The sequence below is a fragment of the Ostrea edulis genome, chromosome 4, assembly GCF_947568905.1.
Source record: "Ostrea edulis chromosome 4, xbOstEdul1.1, whole genome shotgun sequence".
NCBI classification, from domain to species: domain Eukaryota; kingdom Metazoa; phylum Mollusca; class Bivalvia; order Ostreida; family Ostreidae; genus Ostrea; species Ostrea edulis.
The window spans coordinates 24,643,947-24,670,081 of NC_079167.1; the positions used below are offsets into that span (position 1 = coordinate 24,643,947).

The 26,135-nt window shown below is 36.8% G+C and overlaps 1 protein-coding gene across 2 annotated transcripts; it reads left to right on the forward strand.

Moving 5' to 3' along the window:
- The first annotated feature begins 755 nt into the window (after window positions 1–755).
- Window positions 756–25,596, forward strand: LOC125667551 (multiple epidermal growth factor-like domains protein 10). Of its 2 annotated transcripts, XM_056162359.1 has the most exons (11): window positions 756–1,182; window positions 1,740–2,125; window positions 3,566–3,676; window positions 3,774–3,941; window positions 4,048–4,251; window positions 11,660–14,174; window positions 14,522–14,677; window positions 16,047–16,085; window positions 18,921–19,085; window positions 20,045–20,687; window positions 22,932–25,596. In XM_056162359.1, exons 2-6 carry the CDS (start codon window positions 2,044–2,046, stop codon window positions 13,216–13,218), a joined length of 2,124 nt encoding a protein of 707 aa, XP_056018334.1. In that variant the 5' UTR covers window positions 756–1,182; window positions 1,740–2,043; the 3' UTR covers window positions 13,219–14,174; window positions 14,522–14,677; window positions 16,047–16,085; window positions 18,921–19,085; window positions 20,045–20,687; window positions 22,932–25,596. The 2 variants fall into 2 exon arrangements, with proteins under 2 accessions (XP_056018334.1, XP_056018335.1); XM_056162360.1 differs by lacking the exons at window positions 756–1,182; window positions 3,566–3,676; window positions 3,774–3,941 and having other exon boundaries at window positions 1,918–2,125; window positions 20,045–25,596.
- Window positions 25,597–26,135: the final 539 nt, after the last annotated feature.

Here is a 26,135-nt window from a genome sequence, read left to right on the forward strand (position 1 = left end):
ATTAAACGGAATACAAATAAAAGAAAACCCAACAGAAACAACGAACAAGTGGTCAATTATGCAGCAGCAACCAGGAAAAATGTCTCCTTCAAAAGGGAGGGTACTAGGAAAAATCACAACATTAATACAGAAAATACAAGGACAGGCCCTGTAACCAACCAACAACAAAAACAATGAGGACAATCAGGACGCAATCCGTATCAATCGAGGCCGACATCACACTCAGATACCCAGGGAAAGACCAATAGAGGATTCAAAACGAAAAACCAAACTATTTATAAAAACTATAAAAATTCGGGAATAACAAACGTGTTCAAACACAATGGCACCACGTATGCATCTGATGAATTCCAGGGTCCGTGGCTAGCAGTTTGGCTTGTGTTCGTTTTACCGCATTATTCGTGTTAGATCACCTGTCACGCTGGCTCTGGGAGGCGGTAGTTTAGATACTCGTAGCACACCACGTGGAACCTTATATGTAAAAGTAAATTGTGTATGTTCCTTCGCAAAGTGTTGATATTTTTAAGTGAGGGTAGTGGGTTTTCGGATGAGACGTTTGAAAAACCGAGGTTTCGTGACGCGAAAAATTTTGGCTCGATAAACAATCATCAATGCTACGATTCTGAGTGGCATGCACAGACGTACACTTAAGACACTTCAACTACAGCTGCAAAATATATAAGTGAAAATTATCAAAGGGACGTAACCAAATAAACAAAAACATCTTTTACGAGCATATCGATAGCTCAGAGGTTACATCGTTTGCTTCGTGACCCGCACGTACCATGGGAGAATCCAACTTATGACGTAAAAATGGGTAGTGACCACTCCTTCGCCAAACGCTCAGCAGTTAGAAGTGAGAGTGGCCGGTCTTTCGGACATGTCCAGCCTGATGTGATGTCAGGCGTTAGTGCGTTAAAGAACCGTCACTGGTACAGTCCCGTAACAAGTATGGTAGTTTACGTATAGCTGGTGACGTCTCAAAACAAAGAAAGCAAAGAAATTTCACGAGCATTCTACATCATCTGCTGTTGGAAAAGTCGATGTAGATTAAAATTTGTGTTATTTACTGAAGTTGTTATTCGCTGATTTATAACTATAGTGAAATATCTATACACCATTACATTGCTGCACAAATAAAGCTCATCGAATATTGGTGCAGATTCTTCGGATACTGGGAGAGTAAGACCTTTGCGGAATATATAGATATATAAAGAGAGAGAGCTCAGATGAAATTCAAGTGCTGATGATTAACCGGAAATCCTGTGTGGAGCATGTGATTATATATATATATATATATATATATATATATATATATATATATATATATATATATTTCAAAATACGGCATACTATAAAACCTAGTCTGGCTCCATTGGCCTGACCCCAATTTTGGCGTATGATTTTGCTCCAACCCAAATTTTAGCCTGGCTCAGAATTGTTTTGGCCTCAAATTTGGCCCGTAAATTTTTTTGACTCATCCAAAAACGATTCCCCCCCCCCAAAAAAAAATTGTGATTAATTTCATTGATCTATGAATTGTTTTAGTTATAGCAGATAGATGTGCACATTAGATTAATCATACACTACTACAGATCTGATTTTTATGGAATATCTATTGATCAGTTTATTGATAAAATTATTTTCTTTCTCTTTCTTAAATTATGTACCTATATATATATATATATATATATATATATATATATATATATATATATGAAGTCTGCATTTGCACACAGGAAATGAAGGAGGAAGAATATGACCTTTATATGTCAACATGGTCATGATGATATCAGCTAATGAATCCACAACATCACAGACTAGCTTTTGACTTTCACTCCACTCAGCGTTTTACTTCAAGCCGGCTCAGATAGGATGGAAGTGCTGATGACTAAGCGGAAACCATGTGTGAATTATGTGAGTAAATTTAAATAGAATCAGTGTTTACTTAGTCGTTTTAACATAGATGTATTTTTATCATTCACTCGAGTTATAAGGATTAAAACCTATTGTGTACAAAGAAATATTTACTACCGTAAAGGAATGAGAAAGTGTATAAGTGTGCAAATGGAGATATTTCAATCAATTCTGATACTGCAGCTATTCCTCGTAACAGTTATAAAAGGTTTGTTTATGTTTTCGCAACAAAGGATACTTTTTTAAAATCAAAAATAAGGGAGGTCTAAAGGCCGGAATGGAGGTAGTGATACTTAGAAGAGTACCAATATCTCCGCTAATAGTCATTATATTTTTATTTGGTAAAACATCCCATAATCTATGGGGTAAACCTTTCAGAATATATGCAATGATTTGAAAATCGAAGATGACAACTAATACAAATCCCTGCCAGAATGAGCAGTGATCGAAAAAATTGGTTCCGAAATAGAAAAGTGGGTATCAAATATTTTATTTTTATAAATCCTCCTATAGTTCATTATTTTTATTCGGTAAAATTTCCCATAAAGCATAGGGGAAGACAATTTAAGAAATATATATAGAGTTGCATTTATTTGCTGGAAAGTGTTTGAAAATCCTACCGGAATAAGAAAATATGGGGAGAAAATAGAGAAGTCATATGAGTGTCGTTGTATTATAGAATCATATATCTTAAAAATATTGTATGTTGATTTATTCGGATAACTTTCCCACTATCTACGAGGCAAGATGTTTTAAAGCATGTAAAGTTTGTAGAATTATGTGCATGTTTAGTATGTGAAAATCCTGTCGGAATGAGTCGAGATCGTCAAAATTTCATGCCCAAATAGGCGATCGAGTCGATGTTTTTAAGTAAGTGTGAAAAATGCATTCAGACGGCTTCCGGAGTTCGGGTAATGAATGGTTGTCTACTAAACATTATCGTGAATAAAAATCAAATTTAAATACTATGTTGAGTTGTTTATTACAATTGTATTATTGTTTTTTAATTACAGTTCGATTTTGACGTTCTGGCAGGATTTTTATATCCTTACCATTAACAAAATGCGAAAAACCATATATATTTGTAAAGGTCTTGTCCCGTAGAGTTTTGGAAATTTATCCGAATGAGATAATAAAAGAGATATTACAGATTATGCAATACATACTCCTTCACGAAGCCTCCATTTTTTCACCACATTTACATGCACTCATTCTGGCAGGATTTCCACGTAGTAGAAATCATTTAAATGCCACATTTGTTATGTTCTGAAAGTGTTTGCCCCATAGATTGTGGGAAAATTTTAACGAATGAGAAAATATGAGCTATTCTAGGAGATATAAAGAAATATGTGACACTGGCTACACTGGGAAAACACCAACATTTTACAACTTTCGTTTATTCCAAGAGGATTTTTATATTTTTTATCACAAAGAAAATGTTAATACATGTATCTTATGAAATTCTGAAAGGTGTTACTCCATAGATTGTGGGAGTTTTTACCAAATAAAAATATAATAAGTATTAGCGGAGATATTGGTACTTTTTTGAGTACCACTACATCCATTCCGGCCCCGTTCCGGCCTTTAGTATTGTCCGGTTACAAAGTCTAAACTATTCATTCCTCTTTACGTAATTTTTTGCTTAAAGGTCAATGTTTTGGAAATGGCACCTGTGTCTGTCATTGTGTAGACTGCAGTGAAAAATGTGAGACTTGTTTGCCTGGTTGGGGTGGATCCAAAGACTACAATTGTCAAAGGCGTAAGACAAGAATTCACTTGATTTATTATCATAGAAAAACAAAAATTACCTGTACGTAGAGAAGCGAATCCATCAGCATTGTCATATCATATTTTAGGAAACGTGTTATATCGGGCAGCAGCAGGAGATGATAAAGACGATCAAAATAAATTACTAGATGAAGATCTTTCAACTTCTTTAAAGAAAGAGGGCTCTAAGCCATTTTTGAGAGTCCAACTAAATCAGTCAATAACAATTGACAAACTGGACATTACCCTTCTTCTCGGTAATAGTACATGTATCATTTACAATCTTTTTGTAAAATTTGTGATATTTCTGAAAGATTAGAGTTTTAACACAAAATACTTTTGATGTAATATTGTGTATTTTAGAACGTGATGTAAATTATACAATTTACATCAAAGACATGGAGTATGCTAGGACTAATGATGTGACATGCAACAAGTTGGAAAAGAGCAACAACATCGGGAAGAAAACTATGTCAATAACTTGTTATAAGCCGCTTTCCGGAAAATATCTTGAAATCGTTTCTTCAAAGAAGGCACGTGTAGAAGTGTTTGACATTCAATATTTTGGTAAGTTTTACCTTTTTATTACCTTCCCTGAGTCAAACGCTGATTCACTAAAGTACATGTAACCTATTCTTCGTCGTGTCTTATCTATGTCTTCTGTTGTAGTTTTGAGCATTTTTAGCTTCTTAAAAATTGCGTACCTAATTTTCTCTGAATATCATATGTAGATACGTCTCCTTCGATGTAGGAAAACAATAAATGTATTTCATATAGTGAATTGTATATAATCTTATATTATTATTTTTACCTCTGAACTTTTTGCACATAAAGTGAGGCCATAATCTAACCACGAAGATAGATCCCCTGTAAACAAAGTTTAAGTGGAAAATTCAGCTCACCTATTTGTGTGTCCGTTATCTCACTTTCGTTTCTCCGAAGTCACTTTGTAATAGAAAGATAGTAGAATGCATTGTTGGGTGATTTACCTTCCTAGCTCTTACCATAAGAATTTACCTTTGTTTTTAAGGTAATATCTGGAAGACCTGTGATTTTCATGAATGCTGGACCAAAATTCACACGACAAAAAGTCACGGACAAAATCACCATGAACAATAAGTCACAATAAGAAATTTAATGAAAGTAGGGCAAAATATCACAGAACAAAAAGTCACAGCTGATAAGAATATGAAGAAAATATTGGTTTTTGTATAAATTTTGGTAAAGGTTAAGAAAATAGATATGTAAAATGTTATATTTTGTATGAAAATTTTGTTTTAAATTTCCAAACTCTAAATTTTAATGATAATGATTTAATAGTCATTATCAATTTTTTATTCCCTTTATCTTATTCATTGTGTAATATGAATTCGAGTTTTTATAAAAATAGAGGTTTTTCTTATTGATTAAGCTTTGTGGTGATGCTACATTAATGCTGATAATTAAGATTTGCGTCCTTTCACTCTCCATTATGTCAAAACAAGTAGTAAGTGGAGTCACATGATAAATAAAGAATTCAATGGTTTAAATTTTTTTTTAATAAGGACCCAAAAGTGCTAAATGTGGCCTAAACAAAACTCATTTTGGAGACTTTTTGACCTGTGAATTTTAATCCTGTCTGATCGAAAGTCATCATTGTGATTTTTCCTGTAACTTTTTGTCCTACCTATTTTGTGACTTTTTGTCCTATGGCATGTTCGTCTACCGATTTTAACTTTTAATTCCGAGAAATGAATCTCGAGGTGTCACACAACAAATGTGCTTACATGTGTGACCAGTGTATTACTACTCAGAACCACAGTCATTTGGCCAGACATAGATCATTCTCAAGTACATGTATATTTGTCAAGGTCATATATTTGTAATCTGGAAGGTGTAATAAAAGTTGTCCTTGATCACAGACACTGTAGATATTCGATTATCAGAGTTTAAAGAACCTTGATACACTGCACATTGAATAGTTCTAATACGTCTACATTTTCATAAGTTACACTGTAATAGATACATGTAAATGTGCTGCAATGAAATCATTATTTTGGATTGAAACTATAAGATTTTTATGAATGTCATAAAGAACCCTACAGTTTGCGCTTGCTGTGTCGGTGTTTATAGTGTTACATATATATATAGAAGTAGAAAATAAAGCGCTCCCTACAGTTGGTTTGCACACTTAAACGTCATGCTGGGTCAAAAGATCATAGGAATAAAGCATGTAAGTTGATACAATTTTAACACTCTTAAAAAAATTGACATGAAAATTATCACTAAGAAGTGCAGATGATATTTTATTAATTTCATATTTATCTACTTCGAGGTGGTGAAGTAGGTTTAAAGTGTCTAGAAAATATGTCTGCTCGCTACTTTCACTTGCAATGTTTTCTATTGATTACAGTCACAAGCCCTCTAAGATTATCCCAATGAAATAATACATTACATATAGAGGTGATAATCGTTCCTAGATTTTATTGAAAATCCAATTATTTTTTATTCTGAAATGGCAAAGTAGTTCGATTTATCGGCCGATTGCTCCCCCCTCTTTTATGGCTCTTGGTAAATGGTAGTGAAAATGTAAGTTTGAACTGATAAATTAAGCCATTCATTGACGTAACCCCCCTCCCAATTTTGGATTGAATCACTTTTATGGCTGTTATTTGTTTTGTGGTGTTTTATTTTTTTTGGTGGGGGGTGGCATTTTGAAATACTTTTATCAGCTCACTAGAACTGAAAACTCAAGTTTTAGCTTTAGCGCTTTCATTTCAAATCTTCAGAAGCTTCTGAAGATTTGAAATGAAAGCGGTAAAGCTTTACTAAACGTTCTCGTGTATATTGTTTACCTATACTTTTACCGATCATTGCGAAAAGTAATTATTACCTACCTACCTACCTATCAAGTGCGATGGGACTCTAAAGTGCGATGGTATGTGCCTAACCCCGATGGTGTGACACGCCAAAGTGCGATGGTCCTCGCTCATGCGCCAAAGTGCGATGACCCGACAGGCCAAAGTGCGATGGTGTGACACGCCGAAATCCATTGGTTTGTAAACGACACAATGTTTTGGTACCGACTGTACCAACCGTGTGTTGTTTCACCAAAATATCAGTGCAAAATCCATGCACAAAAAATAAGAATAAGAACTTATTTCATTACCATTTAGTTGTTGTGTTATTAAACACAAAACGCAAAATCGTATAGAATATTTTGTATTATAGCACACCCCCCAGGAATTTAATACGTGTACGTCAAAGTAATAAATGATCATGAATTAAAGGATGTTTGGGCGAAGAAGATAGTTCGACAACAAATGTACTTTGCTGTTCTCACTATACTCAACAGTGTAAATCTTGCAGTTGCTGTCATCCATGTAACATTTCTTCGGATTTATTCTGAAAGACGTTAAGAATAACGTCACAATGATATGACGTCGCAAACGTTACTGAACTCCGCACCATCTGACTTTGGCGTGACCATCGCACTTTGGCGTCCCTAACGTTAACAAACCATCGCACTTTGGCGCAGACAATCGCACTTTGGCATGACCATCGCACTTTTGAGCGATCATCGCACTTTAGAGTCTTACGTATATATCTTGAACTTAGAGTTTTACACATATATATACCTTGATCTTAATTTTATCTACTTTTAATTGCTTCATATTTTGTGTATATATTCTTTATGGCAAGATACAATGGTGTTTGATCTTTTCTTGGAGTTTGACCTATTTAAAAAAAAACTAACATGACGTTTTCAATTTCTCCTAAAGTATTTAAGGTAGTGCTTTCATATTTTGTATATAGGTTCTTGTTGGCAAGGGTTTATTATTTTGTGAAGTTTGACATTGTTAATTGTTTCTTGACCTAAGCGTAGGACCTACTTTTTAAATATCTGACCTATTCAATATATCTTGAACTATTCAAGCTAGAAGTTTCATATTTTGTGTATAGATTTCTTCTGCCAAGAATTTTTATTTCCTATTTTGACCTTGTGACTTTAAAAATTGACCTACAATGTATATTCAATAAAACGTAATCTGTTAAATATCTTCAGAACTACTCTGGGCGGGGCTTTCATATTGTGTATACAGCTTTTTTCTATGACAAGATGTTGTGATACAATCGTACATGTATTCGCTCTTGTGACCTTGACCTACTTTCTTTGAAAACCTGACCTAATCAATATTTCCTTAACTATGGTAAAGTTGTTATACGTTGTATATGGATTGTTTATAGCAAGACCTAATCAAATATACTTATGTGTTTGACCCCGTGACCTTGAAGTTGAACTAATTTTGTCAAAAATCTTACCTATTCGCTACCGCCTGAACTTTATAAAATGGAGTTTTCATAATTTTGTGTGTAGATTTCTCAGGGCAAGGTCTTCATATCATACCATAATCTATGATGTTGTGACTTTGGGTCTTATCCAGGCTTCCAGGCCATCAACGCTTACATTTTCTCAAATCTGAGATTTCTGAGAAAATTTGAGTTTTTTTCACCTAACTGTGTCACCAAATAAATATTTTCTCAAACTCAGATATGTTTTTGAGTTTTTTTTTTCACATTTGAAAATTTTCTCAAATGCGCGTGCCACCAAAATATTTTTGAACTCAGCTGAGAAAAATATTTCAGATTTCTCAGAAAATCCCGAGATTGGTAAATAGCAACCCAAATAAATCTCAAGTGTATTTACTCACAACAAAGTGGCTGTTAGACGACTTCGTCAACGCAGTCGTCGTAGGGATGTAATGTTTGTGAGGACAAGGAGAATCCTTGACAGGTCCAATCCTTTGGAAAGGTTTAGCGAGGGTGATGTTTTTGACAGATGTCGTTTATTCCCTGTCACCATTTTCTTTATAGTAGATTTACTTAAAGAAAATCAGCTGTACAACAATCGTGTCAAGAATAATCCTTCCCCCACCCCTATCAAGTCTTGGTTTCGCTGCTAGTTTTTGCCACTGGGTCATGTTATATGACGCTGGATGGCTTGATGTTTCTAAAAAGCGCAGCAGGCAGAGCAATAAGGGTGGTCACGGACGTGTTTTGTCATTTGGCAGAGAGATTTTATTACATTTCCCAGCCATGAGAAACTTGTGCATATCAAGACAGTATTTCACAAGATAACCGGTAAGGAATTCCACTTCAAATGTACATGTTGTCTGTTACAAGCTACTTTGTATTTAGTGACCATGACCCTTACATTAATGCGTATCTTGAGCCCGAGTTCACTAACCCCTGTCAATAAAAGTCTCGTTACCTTTCACTTCTCCATAAAATAATGAAAAAAGATTACTAAAATATATCATATGTCAAAAAACAACTGTACACGATAAATGATAGCTGTGTCACCCACAGGCACTTGGAATATGGACAACTACTACCCCCTCCCCCTCCTCATTTTTTTGCGGCAATAATATCTCTGAAACGCGTGGGTTCCACTTTATTTCATTCCTCTTTCGATTTATATAATCGTTTCACGCTTTTTTTTTTTTATAAGATTTAGAGATTGACCCTCTACCTGTATATAAGAAGTTAAGAAACAAATTCATAAACAAACGAGTCCCGGCTTCGGGACTCATTTTCCAAGTAATTGCAGCCTTACCTAAGGGATTTTGGCAAGTGGCAGGCCAGGGAGATATCATACTGAAAGTCTCTTCAACTTAAAACCCATCTCATCTCTTTTATTTGTCACAATAAAGTGCGTGCATTGATCGGAGAGGGCTTCTTCTCTTCCACTGGCAGCCACAGAGGAAGTCACAGAATAAGAAATGAGTTATGTTTCGTATGAATGGTCCACGAAAATCCTGAGAATAAGCAAGTGTCAATGGGGTATTTTATATACAGTTTACCTTTATTTTACCGGTAGAAGGCCAATCTCTAAAGCTTACAAAAGGTGTCAAATGATTACATGAATCGATAAAAGGATGAGATAGACAGAGAATCCACACATTTCAGAGAAATTGTCGCCGAATAAAAATTATCCAAAGGGGGAGGATTTCGCTAAGAAAAAAATCAGAAGGGGTTGCGGGTATAGTAGTGTCCATAGTTCATGTGCCTGGGCTTCTCCATGTGAAGCCATTGAATGATTCGAAAATTACATGTAAAGCACAAGCCAAAGCGTTGTGGCTAGTGTAAACAACAAAGTGAAAGTGGATTTTATTGAAATTAAGGCCCCCTGTAACAATGAAAACATAATGAGTCATTTTGTCAAATCTCAACTCAAGTGAGACGACTCTGAGAAAGTTTGGTGGCACATTTTAGCAAAATCTCTGCTGAGATGAAAAACGTGAATTTGAGTCTGGGTTTGAGTTCGAGATGTTTTATATCTTGTTGTCCCCAGACCAGAAGAGCAAGATCATGTTAGTCATATTGGTGTTGAGGCATCTCTGTGTTATGTGAATTCGTTTTCAATTATATTGTTATCGTTTGGGGTTAGGTTGGAGCCACAACATGGTTTTTTTTTATGGGAATATAGATTGATAAAAAAAAATATCAAAAATCAAAATAGCTGAACAATGGCAGGGTCAAGGTGAGAGATGTGGCCCATGACCGTCTTCTTTATTTAGATGTAGATTTAGATGTTTATGTCAAAACTTCTTTATTCTCATTTAAAAAGATTCTACAACGTCCCTGGATAATACCATAATGTACGCATTCATTGCTGTTTTAGGACTCTCAGACTATGTGAAAGTACCATTGTTAGTGTATAACCCCCCCCCCCCCCCCCGAAATACCACACTGTAATAAATCCAGCAGCTGATAGAAGGGTATCACCGATTTTTTTTTTTACATTTGTGTAAAATTCAGAATTGACATTTAGACTGTAAATTGGTTGTTTTAGAGCATGAGTAAGTGGTATATGACGTGACAAATACTCTCTCAGAGCAGGAACTTTTCAAAAGAAAGTCTGCTAACGTAAACGTTTGGTTCTCTGTATCCATGATGTAAACAAATCGAATTAAAATGTAAGAAAAAAATTACAAAAAAGTCTGAAATGAAAGCAATATATATCGTATACATCTACATGTATATATTAAAAGGCTGCGTCCATGATTGCATCCTGTGTTTCCCCTTTAACATTTGATAAGCATGAATAATTAGCCTAAGGTCATTCAATATGGCGACGTTGTGTTTTGTTTGGGTTTTTTACGTCCCGTCAATTTTTTCCCCTCATATTTAGACGTCACCAGTTGTAGGCGAAGTAACACAATTTTAGACCTATGCTTAGCGCTCAGGGCCGTAGCAATGTGGGTTCTTTAACATGACAACCCCTACCACGACACGGGACCTCCGTTTTTAAGGTCATGTAATTCTCACTTCTAAATGCCGAACGTTTGGCTAAGGAGCAATCACTACCTATATTTACGTCTTGGGTTTAACGCGGCCATGGTACGAGCGGAGCTCAAACTCATGGCCTGCTGGAATCAAACACTCTACACCTGAGCTACCGCGACCGGTAGGCGACGTTCTGTGCGCAAAATATCTATTAGTCACATAATTTTCTAGTTTACCAAAGAAATTGCATACTTTTAGACTTGCTAATGAAGTATTTAAGGAAAATCTTGTTAACAAAAGAAGGCTAGTACCTTAGGATGAAATTAACGGGGTGTATTCTTTATGCAGAAGATGAAGGATGTACTTTTAAAGATGGTTTCGCAGCACCCATTGCTTCTTGTTGTAGACCGTATGTGTATAATCGTCCCAAAGTTTTGCATTAAAATTGAAAACCAATTAATACAAGAAATCATGACACAAAAATCAAGTAAACGACTCTCTTTATCAGTTCTAACACCATTTTGATACAAAATATTAATGTATCAAATCATTTTTGTAATTCAAAGTAATTATACATTCTTCTATACGATTTACTGTCATTTATTATATTAACACACTCATGATTGTGCGAAGATAAATTTTTCTATTGACATTTTTAGGATTCGTCATGTTCAGTTCTAAATTTTTTTTCTTTAATTTTCATCAGAATGCACCAACGGAACTTTCGGTGAAAATTGTAGCAGTACATGTGCGTCAGATTGTGGTGTTGACTGTAATGTCACTGCAGTGGATTGTGTTTGTCAAAAGGGTTTCTTCGGTAAATTTTGCAACCAGACATGCCCGGAATCGTGCGATGAAAATGGATGCAATTTTCACACAGGCGAATGCTTAAGTTGCAAGAATGGATATTTTGGACCTCTGTGTGAGAAAAACTGCTCATTTGGTTGTCAGGAATCTTGTGGCAAGGTATCTGGAAACTGTACATGCAAACCAGACTTCTACAAAGCTGACTGCTCTGAAAAATGTTCATTAAATTGTGATAGTAAGGAATGCGAAAAAAGTGAGGGAAAATGTTTGGCTTGCAAAGATGGATATTACGGTGATTTCTGTAAAAATATATGCATTGGAAACTGTGAACAAGGATGTGAAAGATCTACAGGTATATGCAGTACATGCAGAAAAGGTTTTTACGGTCCTTCCTGTAATATATCATGTATTGAGAATTGCATGGGAGACACCTGTTCTAGAAAGGGTGACTGTCATCAGTGTAGATCAGGATACAAAGGGGGACAATGCAATGAACACTGTCCAAAACATTGTACACAATGCAAGCAATATGATTACGAATGCTCTCAATGTGAAAATGAGTGGTTCGGCCAAGGATGTGCTAGAAAGTGCCCAACTACATGTGGAGGAAATGGTTCGTGTGAAATTAAATCGGGTAAATGTGATGTGTGTGCAAGAGGATATTTTGGCAGTAAGTGTGATCAGAAATGCAGTCCAAATTGCGATTTAAATGCGGCATGTGACATTGACACTGGGGTCTGTGAACGTTGTAGTGCTGGTAGACATGGCAGTCACTGTGAAAAACAATGTAGCGAGAACTGTTTAAACTTTACATGCCTAAGTAATAAAACATGCAGTCACGGATGTAGCGATGGTTGGTTTGGCGATAAGTGTAACCAAGAATGTTCTGCAGCTATCGACGATTGCACAAAATGCTCCTTAGTCGACAGTAACACTCCAGTATGTCATAAATGTGAAGATTCAAGGTTTCTTAATAAATCGAAATGCTTCAAGTGTCCAGAAAACTGCTCCTCGTGCGAATCTGAAACACATTGTACGATGTGTAGTAATGATGTTAGGTATGGTAAAACATGTAACATTCCGTGCAGTGGTGATTGTATAAACAAGACGTGTGACATGACTGGGAATTGTCTACATGGCTGTAACAACAATAAATACGGTATTGAATGTGATAAGGACTGTGCAGAAGGATGCAGTTTATGCAATGATGCATTTAGCTGCTCTAAATGTGAAGAAGGATGGCTTAGTCTACCTAGTCAACAAAGTCCAAAGGCCTACAAAATGTGTTGGAGCATTCAGTACATTTCATCTCTGATTGAAATGGAAAATGTTTCGTTTCATTCAAATCACACGGGTAAGTTCTTCCTTTTAATGACAGGTATATATCCGTATGTGACAGAATGTTCAGATTTCATTCAGGTTTTGTACATGCTCCTTGCACAATGTGTTACACATTAGAGAGAATGTATAGATGGCAGGAAAAAATCTCCTAAAACTGCAATTACGCATAGTAATATGCATTAAAACAATTCCAGCTGTATTACGAAACAGAAGTAAGTATATTTTATACTACCATCTTCATATTGAACTGGAATTGTGTGTCTCTTTGTTATTTGAATTGAGAATATACATGTGTGATGAGGCTTACCCAGATTAAGATGAATTCTCAATCCGACGTTTAATGATGCTGCCATAAAGAGCAGTTGAACGTCTAAACATGCACACCCCTGTTAGAAATACAAACTTTGAAGATTTGACATGATAAAAAATATAAATTATATATTAGGTTTGGGTGATTCTATATTACTCGTCTTACGTTTTCTCTCCTTTGATTTTAAAATTTGATTATCAGATATGTTTGAAATAGTAAATCTGAGAAAAAGTACACAATATAGTCCACACTGTAACAAAACCAAATGAAGATTGACGAAACTTAGCAGTAAATTTTATTGGTGGAAACAAGACTTTGTTAAGAACAATATCATTTTCACTGAACAAGTTTCTCGAAGTCAGCCCTACTTTGTCGGAGTTTTCCTTCACCAGCTAGAAGATACCAAGTAAGCTTTATTAAGCTGTATTAATTTTATAATATACTCGCTTTTGAAAGAATATGTATAAGCTTTACTTGGTAACATCACCAATATCTGAGATGATAAAGATGAGACGATGGAAATGGATCGGACATGTCCACAGGATGGGATCAACATCAGTCCCAAAGATCGCCATGAGATGGACACCAGCAGGAAAGAGAAATAGAGGGAGACCAAAGGAAACATGGCGGCGATCAGTAGAGAAAGAGATGAAGGAGTGTGGATGGACTTGGGGCCGGATTCAGAACATGGCAGCAGACAGACAGAGATGGCGATCCTCAGTGAAGGCCTTATGTGCTTTGTAGCACGAAGAGGATTAAGTAAGTAAGTTACTTGGTAATATTTGACAAGATGTGATATTAGTCTTGCTTTTATATTTGTACTGATATAAGTCGGTGCTTAGAATGAATTCAAAATAAATAAATGATGTGTAAAATGTTCCTGATAGCATAAGCTTGCTAAATGGACCATATAATGAATGACAAATGTTCAGGACTGTGTAAACTTGCTGAATCGATCGGAATATTTATGATTCTTGTTAATACATAATTGGATTTGCCACAGGCACTTGTTCCTGTTAGTGATAAAAAAGTTGTATATACACAACACAAGGTATGTATGTATACATTTTAAAACATTTCACCGTCCACAATCTTTCCCTTTTGTAATAGTTGCTTCTACAGGAATTGAGGTTGGAGCAGATTTTAAGAAAATCATATCTGCACCAAATGAAGGGCGAAGATGACAGACAGTGATCAATCTCATAACTCCTATAAGCAATACAAAACAGAGAGTTGGGCAAACACGGTCCCCTGGACACATTAGAGGTATGTGACGAATGCTTTTAATAGGCCCTATAGTAGGACACCGTGGCTATTCAGAATAATATCTGCAGTATTTATTGTCATATTGCATATTATTCCCGTGGGGATCCGGGTTCGAATAGGTCTTCAGTACCCTTTGCTTGTCGTAAAAGGCGTCCTTCGAATGAGACCGCAAAAACCGAAGTCTGGTATCACGGCAGGTGTGTCATGATAAGCATCCCGTCATTCAAAGAACGTAAGTGACGAGTATACACCTAAATTTTGTAGCCATTCACCGGGAATGCTAACGTCTTCACGTGAGTGAAAAATTCTCCAGCGGTATGTTAAGCAATATACAACACGAACCAAATACCATACTAAGACATAACGAAAAACCACTTAGAATGTATAGATTTCCCGTTTCTATTAGATGATTTGAATTTGTCGAACGCATTTGATGCGGGTTGGATTTTCTCAAAATCACCTCTCAACTCGCGTATCCATAGCGGTAAGCTAGTAGTTATATATAGTAGATTTGTATCGATTTGTCGATAAGGTGCCGGTAGGCATTGGCACGTTAAGGAGCCCTCACTACTATGCCCAAGAGCTTCATGCATGGATCGATATTTGTGGCATTCTACAAATAAGCCGGTAACGTTTCTACATGAGTGAAAATTTTTCGAATGGGATGGAAAATATGATACAAAGAAACTGTTCATGTGTATTTTAATAAATCAATCAATTTGAATCGAAATTTGTCGACAGCATTTGGTGTGGGTGGTTTTTCGTGAAATCTGTTGGCCGGTGTGCGTTATTGATGTAAAACTTGTACGGTACCAATTTTGATGCACCAGATGAGCATTTCGACAAATAATGTCTCTTCAGTGATACTCAACCGAAATGTTTGAATCCGAAGTAACAATGAAGTTTTAGAGCTATTATAGGGAAATACAGTGTGCCAAACAAGTCGAGTCAAATTCGTTTAAGGATAAAAGCTATGCGTGAGGGAGATAATCCTTAATTTTGAAATGAATTTCTAAATTTTATAACAGCAATTAAATATACACCCGTATTTTCAAGCTAGTAACGAAGTACTTAGCTACTGGGCTGTAGAGACCCCCGGGGATTAACAGTGCACCAGCAGAGGACTCGACCCAGGGGTCATAATGTAAAACATACGGTACCAATTTTGATGCACCAGATGCGCATGTCGCTGCGTTTATCATTTATATGAATACCAGAAACATAGTTATTGTGTAACTATGCTGTATTCTATTCATATGCAATATATATTTTCATTACATGTTATTTTTTTCAAGTTTTATGGAATACTATCAGAATAAGATGATTTTAGAAGTGAAAGTTTTGTAGTTTAAAGCTTTATTTCATTTAGGAATGGAATGGATTGTAAATACACTGATTGTAAAACCAGGTAAGGCAGTGTTTTCTGTATCACTTATAAACAAAGTTTGTCGCTGGAATTTGCTTCTGTCAGACAATGCATATTTGTGAGGATGTTTTGTTTCCAAAACCCATATGATAGAAAAAGCAATCTGCAAGTATTGCATAACAATACATGCAATTAACCGCCTGCAAGTCAAGTCGTTAGCTTAATATTCTGCGTAAATTAAGTCTGCAGTATATATGCGCAATAAAATGCAAAATAAATCATGATAAAAGCATAGTAGAAAATACGATGATAAGTCTGTGCATATTGCCGGGAAATTTCAATTGTATTGCTTTTTACATTTTAGGTCACCTGAGTCATTCAGTCGACCTATAGCTATCTGTTATTGTCCGTCGTCGTGCATCGTTCGTCGGTCGTGAACGTTTTAATATTTTCAGCTTCTTCCCAGGAACTACTGAACAAAATTTTGATATATAACATCTTTGGGTAAAAGGAAATAAAATTTGTAAATTTCATGGACCCAGGGGCCAGAGGAGAGTGGCTGAAATAATCAAATTTAATGTCGTTTTCAAAAATCCTCTTTATTCGTTGTCTTCAGTCAAACTATAAACATGATATAAGCAAAAATCCCAGTACCAAAACTTTGAAATTGATAACCCTAAGTTCAACGTGTATGTCCCCTGGATGAGGCTAAGTTGTTCAAATAATAAAAAGTCATTATATGTTTATAACTGTTATATCGCACAAAACTTTACTTTGTTCCACTGAAAGTTTTAGAAAGGTTATTTAAAGAAGCCACAGCTAGTCTATACTTGGATTTTTTAACACCTGAATATAGGCTGAACTCTATCATTATGGATGTTGCGAATTACAGGCTCCTTAAACCACCGTGGGTCATGGATGATATTCTTTCCAAATCATGCCGCTAGTTCCTTGAGCTCACATTTACAAATAAAGGAATAAATGCCGTCAACATCAGCAACATTATTCGTCATAAAAAAGTTCAGTCGTGTATTCCAGCTTATTTCAAGTTCAAGTCTACAGTCTACACCCAGTATTTCCTACAAATATGCTTCTACTATTGCATCCAAACGTTTTAATTATAAACAAACTTTGCAGTGCCTAGATATAGATTACCTTAGGCCTTGATAAATAAATTGTGTGTTTCCGGTTTCCCGAACGACCCTAAAATATATTAGCCGACCCTGAAAAATTTATACACCGATATACTTCCCGGAAGTAAACAATTCCGGTTTCACTATTAGAAATCCTAATCTCGATCATTTCCGTGTTTGAGAAAATACATATTCCTTTACGCATTAAGCAAAAAATGTTCTGAGAGCGATTTCTCCGGGGGGGGGGGGGGGGTGGCAGCGTGTTTGTCTTGCCAAGCATATTGCTGGCAATTACGATAGGAAAATGCAAACATCAAGAGGGAAAAAACTTTATGACTATGGTAAAAACAATGAATCATTGTTTAGTATTTTTGAGAAGCATCGTGAAGGGCCATCTGATTGGCCAAAACACTGCGAAACTACAATATTATGTTGGCCAAATAAATCGCATTCCAAAAACATGGAGCCGTATGAAGTTCAGGGCAGTATTTCTGTTGGTGATTTAGCCAGATTTGAAATGAAATATTTAGAGTGTATTTGTGAACCAGACGTTGACCCTACATTAGATGCAGGGTTGTTAGTGGCAGCTGAATCGGCGACCAAAAAAGATATTGATGCCTTCCAAGTTTTAATGTCGAAAAGACTTACATTTCAATATTAAGAAAAAAATATCCAGGTAACTTTTGCATAACTATGTCGGTGTAATATGCATTTCTCAAAAATAGTTTTACATGTACACAATATGCATTAATCCTGATATAAAATGTCATATTGTCAAAGTTGAATTTTAAACAATAAAATGTTCAAATAAAATAAAATATTTACCCTACCTACCTACCCTATTTTTTCAGGCTGGAATAGGAAACACACTATTTATTTATCTTGGCCTTATACTTAACCCACCTACGTGTTCTTGTCCTTTATCTTCCTTCAACTATAGTCCAGCTGGACATGTCATTACTGGTGACGTTGATATAGTTGAAAATGAGGACCTCAAATCGCTTATTCTAGAAGGTCCTAAATACAGATAACCTCTGTCTTTCAATTGGCGACAAAATTTCTTGTATTCAGATGTCAATGGTTGTCTTTCCTTCTTTCAGTTTTTGGAAAGAATCCCATTACATTCGCTTTATTTCCTTGTGGACTAGTCAAATTTTCTACACCATATACATTATCATTGCATCCATATGGAAATGCAGTACCTAGAGTTCTGATCCAGTAATGTTCTTGTTGTCTACGAAAAGGGGTACTTAATGTTGGATTGTTTTTACGATGGTAATTTGTTTTCTAAAATCCCGAATCTCATGGACAATATGGATTGGTCTGGGGAATTAAAATGTTTATAGTGAAGTTGGTTACCACCACTATTTATTTGAAATCTGTGTCCCGTTATTCTTTTATCAAGTGAATCCTTAGTTTCTCCCGTATAAATAAAGCCACATAGGTTACACTCAATAACGTAAACAATGCTAGAAAATTTGCATGTCAAATGATGTAAAGTTTTGGTTCAGAAAATACGTCCGGTGAGATTACTACTAAATGGATTTCTAGTGATTAGTATATCACAAGTTTAACATTTTTACAGAGCATTTTGAGATCGAGCACACGAGATCTGAAAAGGAATCGTCAAAAATATCTCTTAAAGGAGCATGGCCATATTTAATTTGGGTATATGAATTTTCATTTCTGTACCAAGGTGACTATTTGACGACAGTACATATGACAAATGTTTCATATCTCCAAGGATAATCAGAGGGACACCAACCAATCTGTCAGAGCCTGTGCCCCTTACAGACTCCATAGAGTGACGGTCTAACAAGCAGTATGAAACATGGCAGGGAGTTGAGGAATGCCGCGTCCACGATAACAAACTTCTGCTCCTCTGGATATGTTATAATGGAAGAAACTGGTAAGTACACGTGATGTATTAAAATAAAGAAAGACAAGAATTTTTCTTGATAACTTTTAAATTTGGTATGAAGCATCTGTTTCTACGTTGTATAAATGAAAAGAAAGATAGGGTATAAATATATCCAACACTGTCATATTGAAGTCGCAAGGTGAATAAATCCAGTCAAAAGAGGACGAGAGATAGGCACCAATAACAACATAAAGCCTCATTGGAGGTAATGCAAGGTGAAGATAACGAACAGTGATCAATCTCATAACTCCTATAAGCAATACAAAATAGATAGTTGGGCAAACACGGACCCCTGGACACACCAGAGATGGGATCAGGTGCCTAGGAGGAGTAAGTATCCCCTGTTGACCGGTCACACCCGCAGTGAGCCCTATATCCTGAGCAGGTAAACGGAGTTATTCGTAGTCAAAATCAGTATGCCAAGAACGGCTTAACAATCGGTATGAAACACGTCAGACAGCATTTGACCCAATGCGAGGTTGTATTGACGAACTAGTTCGTTATAACGACCATAGAATTTGCGAAATGCTAACTTCAATCGAGACTGTTGAAACCCCAGTACCATCAACTTGTTTGTCAGTAGCTTACCTCGATATGAGAAAGTGAAGTTCGCTTCTTCTAAGCTTCTTTATTTATACACACAATTACAGAGTGTACACTTACCTCAAATCAATATTTAAATAAGGTATATCTATCTATCTATCTATCTATCTATCTATCTATCTATCTATCTATCTATCTATCTATCTATCTATATATATATATATATATATATATATATATTCAGAGTTAACTCCTTAGAGTTCACTCCTTTTATGCCGACCAGCAACTCATCATCAACATATACAAAGAAAGATAACTCTCATGTAATGAGAGTGACATGCACGTCTTCAGTACATGCTTATAAGAGCATGCGTAACGAGGAAGCTTCCTTTTCCAACTTGTAGCTGCTGCGATTAAGACGTGTTTAACATTCCGAATCTGCAGGCAATATCTAAGGCGTATCCTTGTCGACACCAACAACGGTCTCACTTGTAGGTATACTGTAGGTAAAACTGGACAGTACGGTAGGTCCCTAATTTTCCTTTTTAGTTCGATGATGCTGCATTGAATTCCTGATGTTTGCTTAAGCCTGCGTCTGAGTTTCAGTCATGCCTCATGGCGTCGCCATTTTGAAAAAACGTGCGAATTCAATTTAATTTACAATTTAGCTATTAATTATCAATTAATAAGTATTAATTACAATTTCCTTTATAATTACTGGAGTTAGATATAATTATAAATATAAACTGATACATGTATATATAATTTATAAAAGTTTACTGTAGTTCATCATGCTCCGAGTTAAACGGAGGGCCAGGAACGCTCCATATATTGGTCCAGCGGCTGGGACAAGAGGAGCCGCATCCAGGACGACGACGGCTCACGCCTCTGCCAGACCTACAACGGTGACAACTCACATGGCCACTGACCTCCCTACTCAGCCTAGCCTGCCAGTCATCCCTCTAAGCACTCCGCCAGTTGTGGACCCTCATCAACAGGTTATGGTTAACTTCCCAATTAATGAAAACAGGGGAGAACAAATTTCAGGTGAAAATGTTACCAATACCATGCACTCTTATCATGAGCCTGTCATAGCACCACTAGTTAGTGTTGGCGACGACTTGGCCGTTCACATTGAACAAACAATCAAGGAAAAAATTTGGAACCGAGATTACATTGAATTATATAAGTTAATACAGTCTGAATTTGAAATTTCCAATGAACAACGGGTTTCAGTTGTCAATGGCCAGCTTGTCATCCAACCAAAAAATCCACCTAAACGAATTACATCAATACATACTTGGACAGATGCATTTTTAATCTTCGCAAGTATATACTTAACGAGGCATCCTTTTGATCTCCAGGGCATCCTCAAGTATATGCACATAGTTAGACTGGCAGCAAACAGATCAGTTAGTGGGTGGATTGAATATGATAGGCAATTCAGGCTACGCCTGTCAAAGAATCCCAACATTTCCTGGGGTTCCGTTGATGCTGAACTATGGCTCTTGTTTATTTCTAACTCAACCGACCCATAAATGTTTCGACTTTAACTTTAAGGGTTCATGCCTTCGCCAGCACTGTAATTACCTCCACTTGTGCATGTATTGTAATAAGTCGCATCCTAGACTACATTGTTGGGTCAATCAAAGTAATCCATCTCCTCAGGCTAACATCCCAAACCCAACATCCAACCCTCAACCCAGGCAACCGCTAAGTCAGCACAATTTTCGTCCCTTCAACCCCCGAGCACAATCCAATTCCCATCAACGTCAAAGAAATATGGGACCTAGGTTCAACACCCATTAATCATTCCATTTTGAAAAATTACCTTCGTGATCATCCTGATACTCAGTAGTCCAGCACGTGGTGAATGGTTTTAGACACGGCTTCAGTTTAAATTACACAGGATTAAGACTCTTGGTTTCGGCAAAAAATTTGAAATCTGCAACTCAGCATCAGGTAGAATTACTCCAGATAATTCATAAAGAAATTAGTTTAGGTCGTATGGCTGATCCTTTTCACCATCGCCATTTGTCAAATTTAAGGTGCAACCCAGTTGGGGTTTTGCCTAAAAAAGATGGGAGTTGGCGACTAATCACCAACTTATCTGCTCCAATTGGAAATAGTGTAAATGAGTTTATCGACCCGAAATTGTGTTCAGTTGCTTACGCATCATTTGATCAGGCTATCCAAATGATTCAAAGGTTAGGGCAGGGGGCATTATTGTGCAAAATGGATTTATCTAGTGCCTTTAGGTTGTTACCAGTACATCCTGCTGATTTTTCTTTGTTGGTTATTTGTGTAGGTGATCAATTCTTCATTGATAAATGCATGCCATTCGGTTGCTCTATTGCTTGCGCAACTTTTGAGCAGTTTTCCTCATTACTACATTGGATAGTAGCTACCCAATCACACAACAGTAATATTATTCATTACCTCGACGATTTCTTGTTTGTTGGTAAGCCATTGTCTGATCATTGTTATAACCTCTCTCTAGTTTTCAGACAAACTTGTAGAGCAATCGGGGTTCCAATCAATGACAAAAAAACTGAGGGTCCAACTACCAAACTTACATTTCTAGGTTTGGACATTGACACAATTAGCCAAACAATCTTCATCCCTGAACAGAAGTGCATTGAGCTCAAACAAGCCTTGGTCTATTTATCGTCGTCCAAGAAGGTCACATTTACACAAATGCAGTCTTTGTGTGGTTCTTTAAATTTTTTTGCAAAGGCAGTTCCAGGTAGTCGGGCATTCAACCGTCGATTTTATAATTCTACCATTGGTATCCGTAAACCACACTTTCGACTTCGTGTCACAATAGGCATGAAACAAGATGCAAGGGTTTGGTTAGATTTCCTTGACAACTTCAATGGCCGTGCTCCATTTCCAGATCTCCTATGGTCATCAAATACTGCGTTAAACCTATTTACGGATAGCTGCGCATCTTGCGGAGGCGGTGCATTTTACAACAACAGTTGGCTTGTTATTAAGTGGCCTAGTACCTGGGATTCTCAGGTTCTCCGAGACATAACATTCCTCGAGTTAGTTCCTATTCTGTGAGCATTCTGGGTATGGGTGGGTAGCTTTGAGTCTAAGAAATTGTTACTACATACAGACAATTTGGCTTTGATCCACATCTTAAATTCACAATCGAGCAAATCGCAAAGGGTCATGCAGTTAGTACGCCCATTAGTGCTGCTCTGCTTAAGACACAATATACAAATAAAAGCGGTTCATATTCCTGGATGTCGGAATTCCATTGTTGATGCTATTTCTCGCTTTCAGTGGGACCGCTTCAAATCCCTTGCCCCACAGGCAGAGAAATATCCGTCACGGATACCTCCAGCAATATGGCAAGTCTTGAGTATCGAATAGAAGCACTTTTACCAGCAGCAGTTTCCAAAAACACCGCGGCTGCTTATAGCAGGGCTCTAGACTCATTTACAGAATTTCGGTCTAAGTACAACCTTCCATCATTTTGGCCACCTTCTGTGGACCAAATTGTTTATTACTTAGCTTATCTATCAGCAAAGAACATATCATTTTCCACAGCAAAATGATACTTAAGCGGGATAAGTTACAAGTTACCATTTGCAAATTCAAGGTAAAGAAGACACAACTAAAGTTTTCATTGTTAAGAAGATGTTAGAAGGCATGCATCGTTTAAACCCATTAAAGGACATAAGGGCACCTATTTCGTTGCCCCTATTAAATCGGGTTACATTAGCACTTCCTTCAGTCTGTAAGAATTATTACGAGGCAACTTTGTTTACTGTTGCTTTTCATTTGGCCTTTTTTGCATTACTTAGAGTTAGCGAGCTAACAGTCTCTACAAACACTTCATACGCAATTTCCATTCATGATCTTGGGTTCTATAAGAACCAAATTAAACTGCGTGTTAGGGGTTCGAAGACTGATCAGTATGCAGTGGGTTCCATCGTTCAGATAGATCTCAATCAGGAAACCTCTACACTATTTCAATCGTTACAACATTATCTGCACTCTAGACCAACATCACCTGGCCCTTTATTACTCCACCTAAACGGTAAGCCACTCACTTCTTATCAGTTTACTTCAATCTTGCACAAAGCATTACGGTTCATTGAAGTCGACACATCTACATTTAAATCCCATTCATTTAGAATAGGGGGTGCAACCCATATGCATCTCTCGGGGGTCCGAGAAGAACATATCAAAATTAAGGGTAGATGGAAGTCTATCGCAGTTAAATCCTATATTCGTGTATGAATTGTCATTATAGGCTTGGTGCTTGCAACATTATACTGGTCACTAACAGTATGTTAAGTTTGCAGGTATCCACACAGTCGTATGGATAGTCGGATCATCTTTGATATAGCATGCATGCAACTACACTAAACCCTATTTTGGTAATCAGCACCTCAACCTACTATCCAAGAACATTGCCATTAGATGGTTTGGTCAGAGGGGCATGACCTGGGAGCATATGGAATCTAAGATCCAAAGGCTATTTGTTCAATTTGGTCCTTCCGATGTTTTGATGTTACATTGCGGTGGTAATAGCATCGGGACCATGTCACTTAGACAATTGCAAAGATTTATGAAGCAAACTATTTATACACTTTATCAATTATTGCCAAATTGCAGATTCATTTGGTCTGAAATCTTGCCTCGTACTTATTATCGTCATATGTTCTCATTAAATTCAGCAGAAATGTCCCGCAAGAGAATAAATAGTGCAATGAGTGCATTTATCATTCAACGGGGTGGGGGTTATATTTCGTACCCTGATCTCAAATCATGTTCCACGGTCTTGTTTCGAGACGGAGTACACTTAACTGACATTGGTCAAACTATATTCCTGAACACCATTCAGGGGGGGGGGGGGGGCGGCCTTTTCACTATTATTAGGGAGGGGGTTCAGCACTTTCCGCCTCGAGCAATTAATTGAGGTCAGTTGATCCATACTGGGCAGTTCGTCATGGCAGGGGCCAAAAATTGCAGCATGTGGCTGATGTCTATGCGCACCTTGCTTCACTGCAGGTACTCGTCGACATGTGGCCGAATTTTGAACTTTGAAGCCTGCCCTAGATTTCTGTTGTTTTCCAGGGTCTGGGGCCAATAATTGGGCTTCTGTCATTTTCATTGATATTACTATGCCATACACTGTTGACAAAGTCGGTGTAGCTCATTGTCGTTGTACATTATTGGTGTTTATATTTGTCATTGATTCACCTTGTATACTCATTTGCCATAACTCGTGGCACCGTTGTTATTGTCAAGAATTTGTTCTATATATATAAAGCCATGACAAAAACTGCCAAATCAGTTTTGGTGTTGATGTGTCGTCATAATCAGAGTTAACTCCTTAGAGTTCACTCCTTTTATGCCGACCAGCAACTCATCATCAACATATACAAAGAAAGATAACTCATGTAATGAGAGTGACATGCACGTCTTCAGTACATGCTTATAAGAGCATGCGTAACGAGGAAGCTTCCTTTTCCAACTTGTAGCTGCTGCGATTAAGACCCATCCCACCCAACCCGTTTCTGATATATTTCGGATATTTCTGTTTTTGTTTCAATTTTCTTTTCAGGTATTGGGCGGTCCTTGGAAACATACCGATACATAATAGACGTCGTGGCTTTATACAGATGTGTATTCTGGTGGAACCGTTGGTTCTTACACTGACTTGGCCGAATTTTGAACTTTGAAGCCTGCCCTAGATTTCTGTTGTTTTCCAGGGTCTGGGGCCAATAATTGAGCTTCTGTCATTTTCTCATTTTCATTGATATTGCTATGCCATACACTGTTGACAAAGTCGGTGTAGCTCATTGTTGTTGTACATTATTGGTGTTTATATTTGTCATTGATTCACCTTGTATACTCATTTGCCATAACTCGTGGCACCGTTGTTATTTTCAAGAATTTGCTCTATATATATAAAGCCATGACAAAAACTGCCAAATCAGTCTTGGTGTTGATGTGTCGTCATATATATATATATATATATATATATATATATATATATATATATATATATCTGTAAGACTCCAAAGTGCGATGGTCACGCCAAACCCCGATGATCTGCGCCCAACCCCGATGGTGTGACACGCCAAAGTGCGATGGTCCACACTCATGCACCAAAGTGCGATGGTCTGACACGCCAAAGTGCGATGGTGTGACACGCCGAAATCCATTTGTTTGTAAACGACACAGTGTTTTGGTACAGACTGTACCAACCGTATGTTGTTTCACTAAAATATCAGTGCAAAATTTATGCATAAAAAAGTTTTTCATTACCATCTAGTTGTCGTGTTATTAAACACAAAATTTAACAATGCAAAATTGTTTAGAATGTTTTCCATTATAGCATATCCCCAGGATTTTATTACATGTACGTCACAAGTAATAAATGATCATGAATTAAAGAATGTTTGGGCGAACCAGATAGTTCGACAACATATGTACTTTGCCGTTCTCACTATCCTCAACAGTGTAAACCTT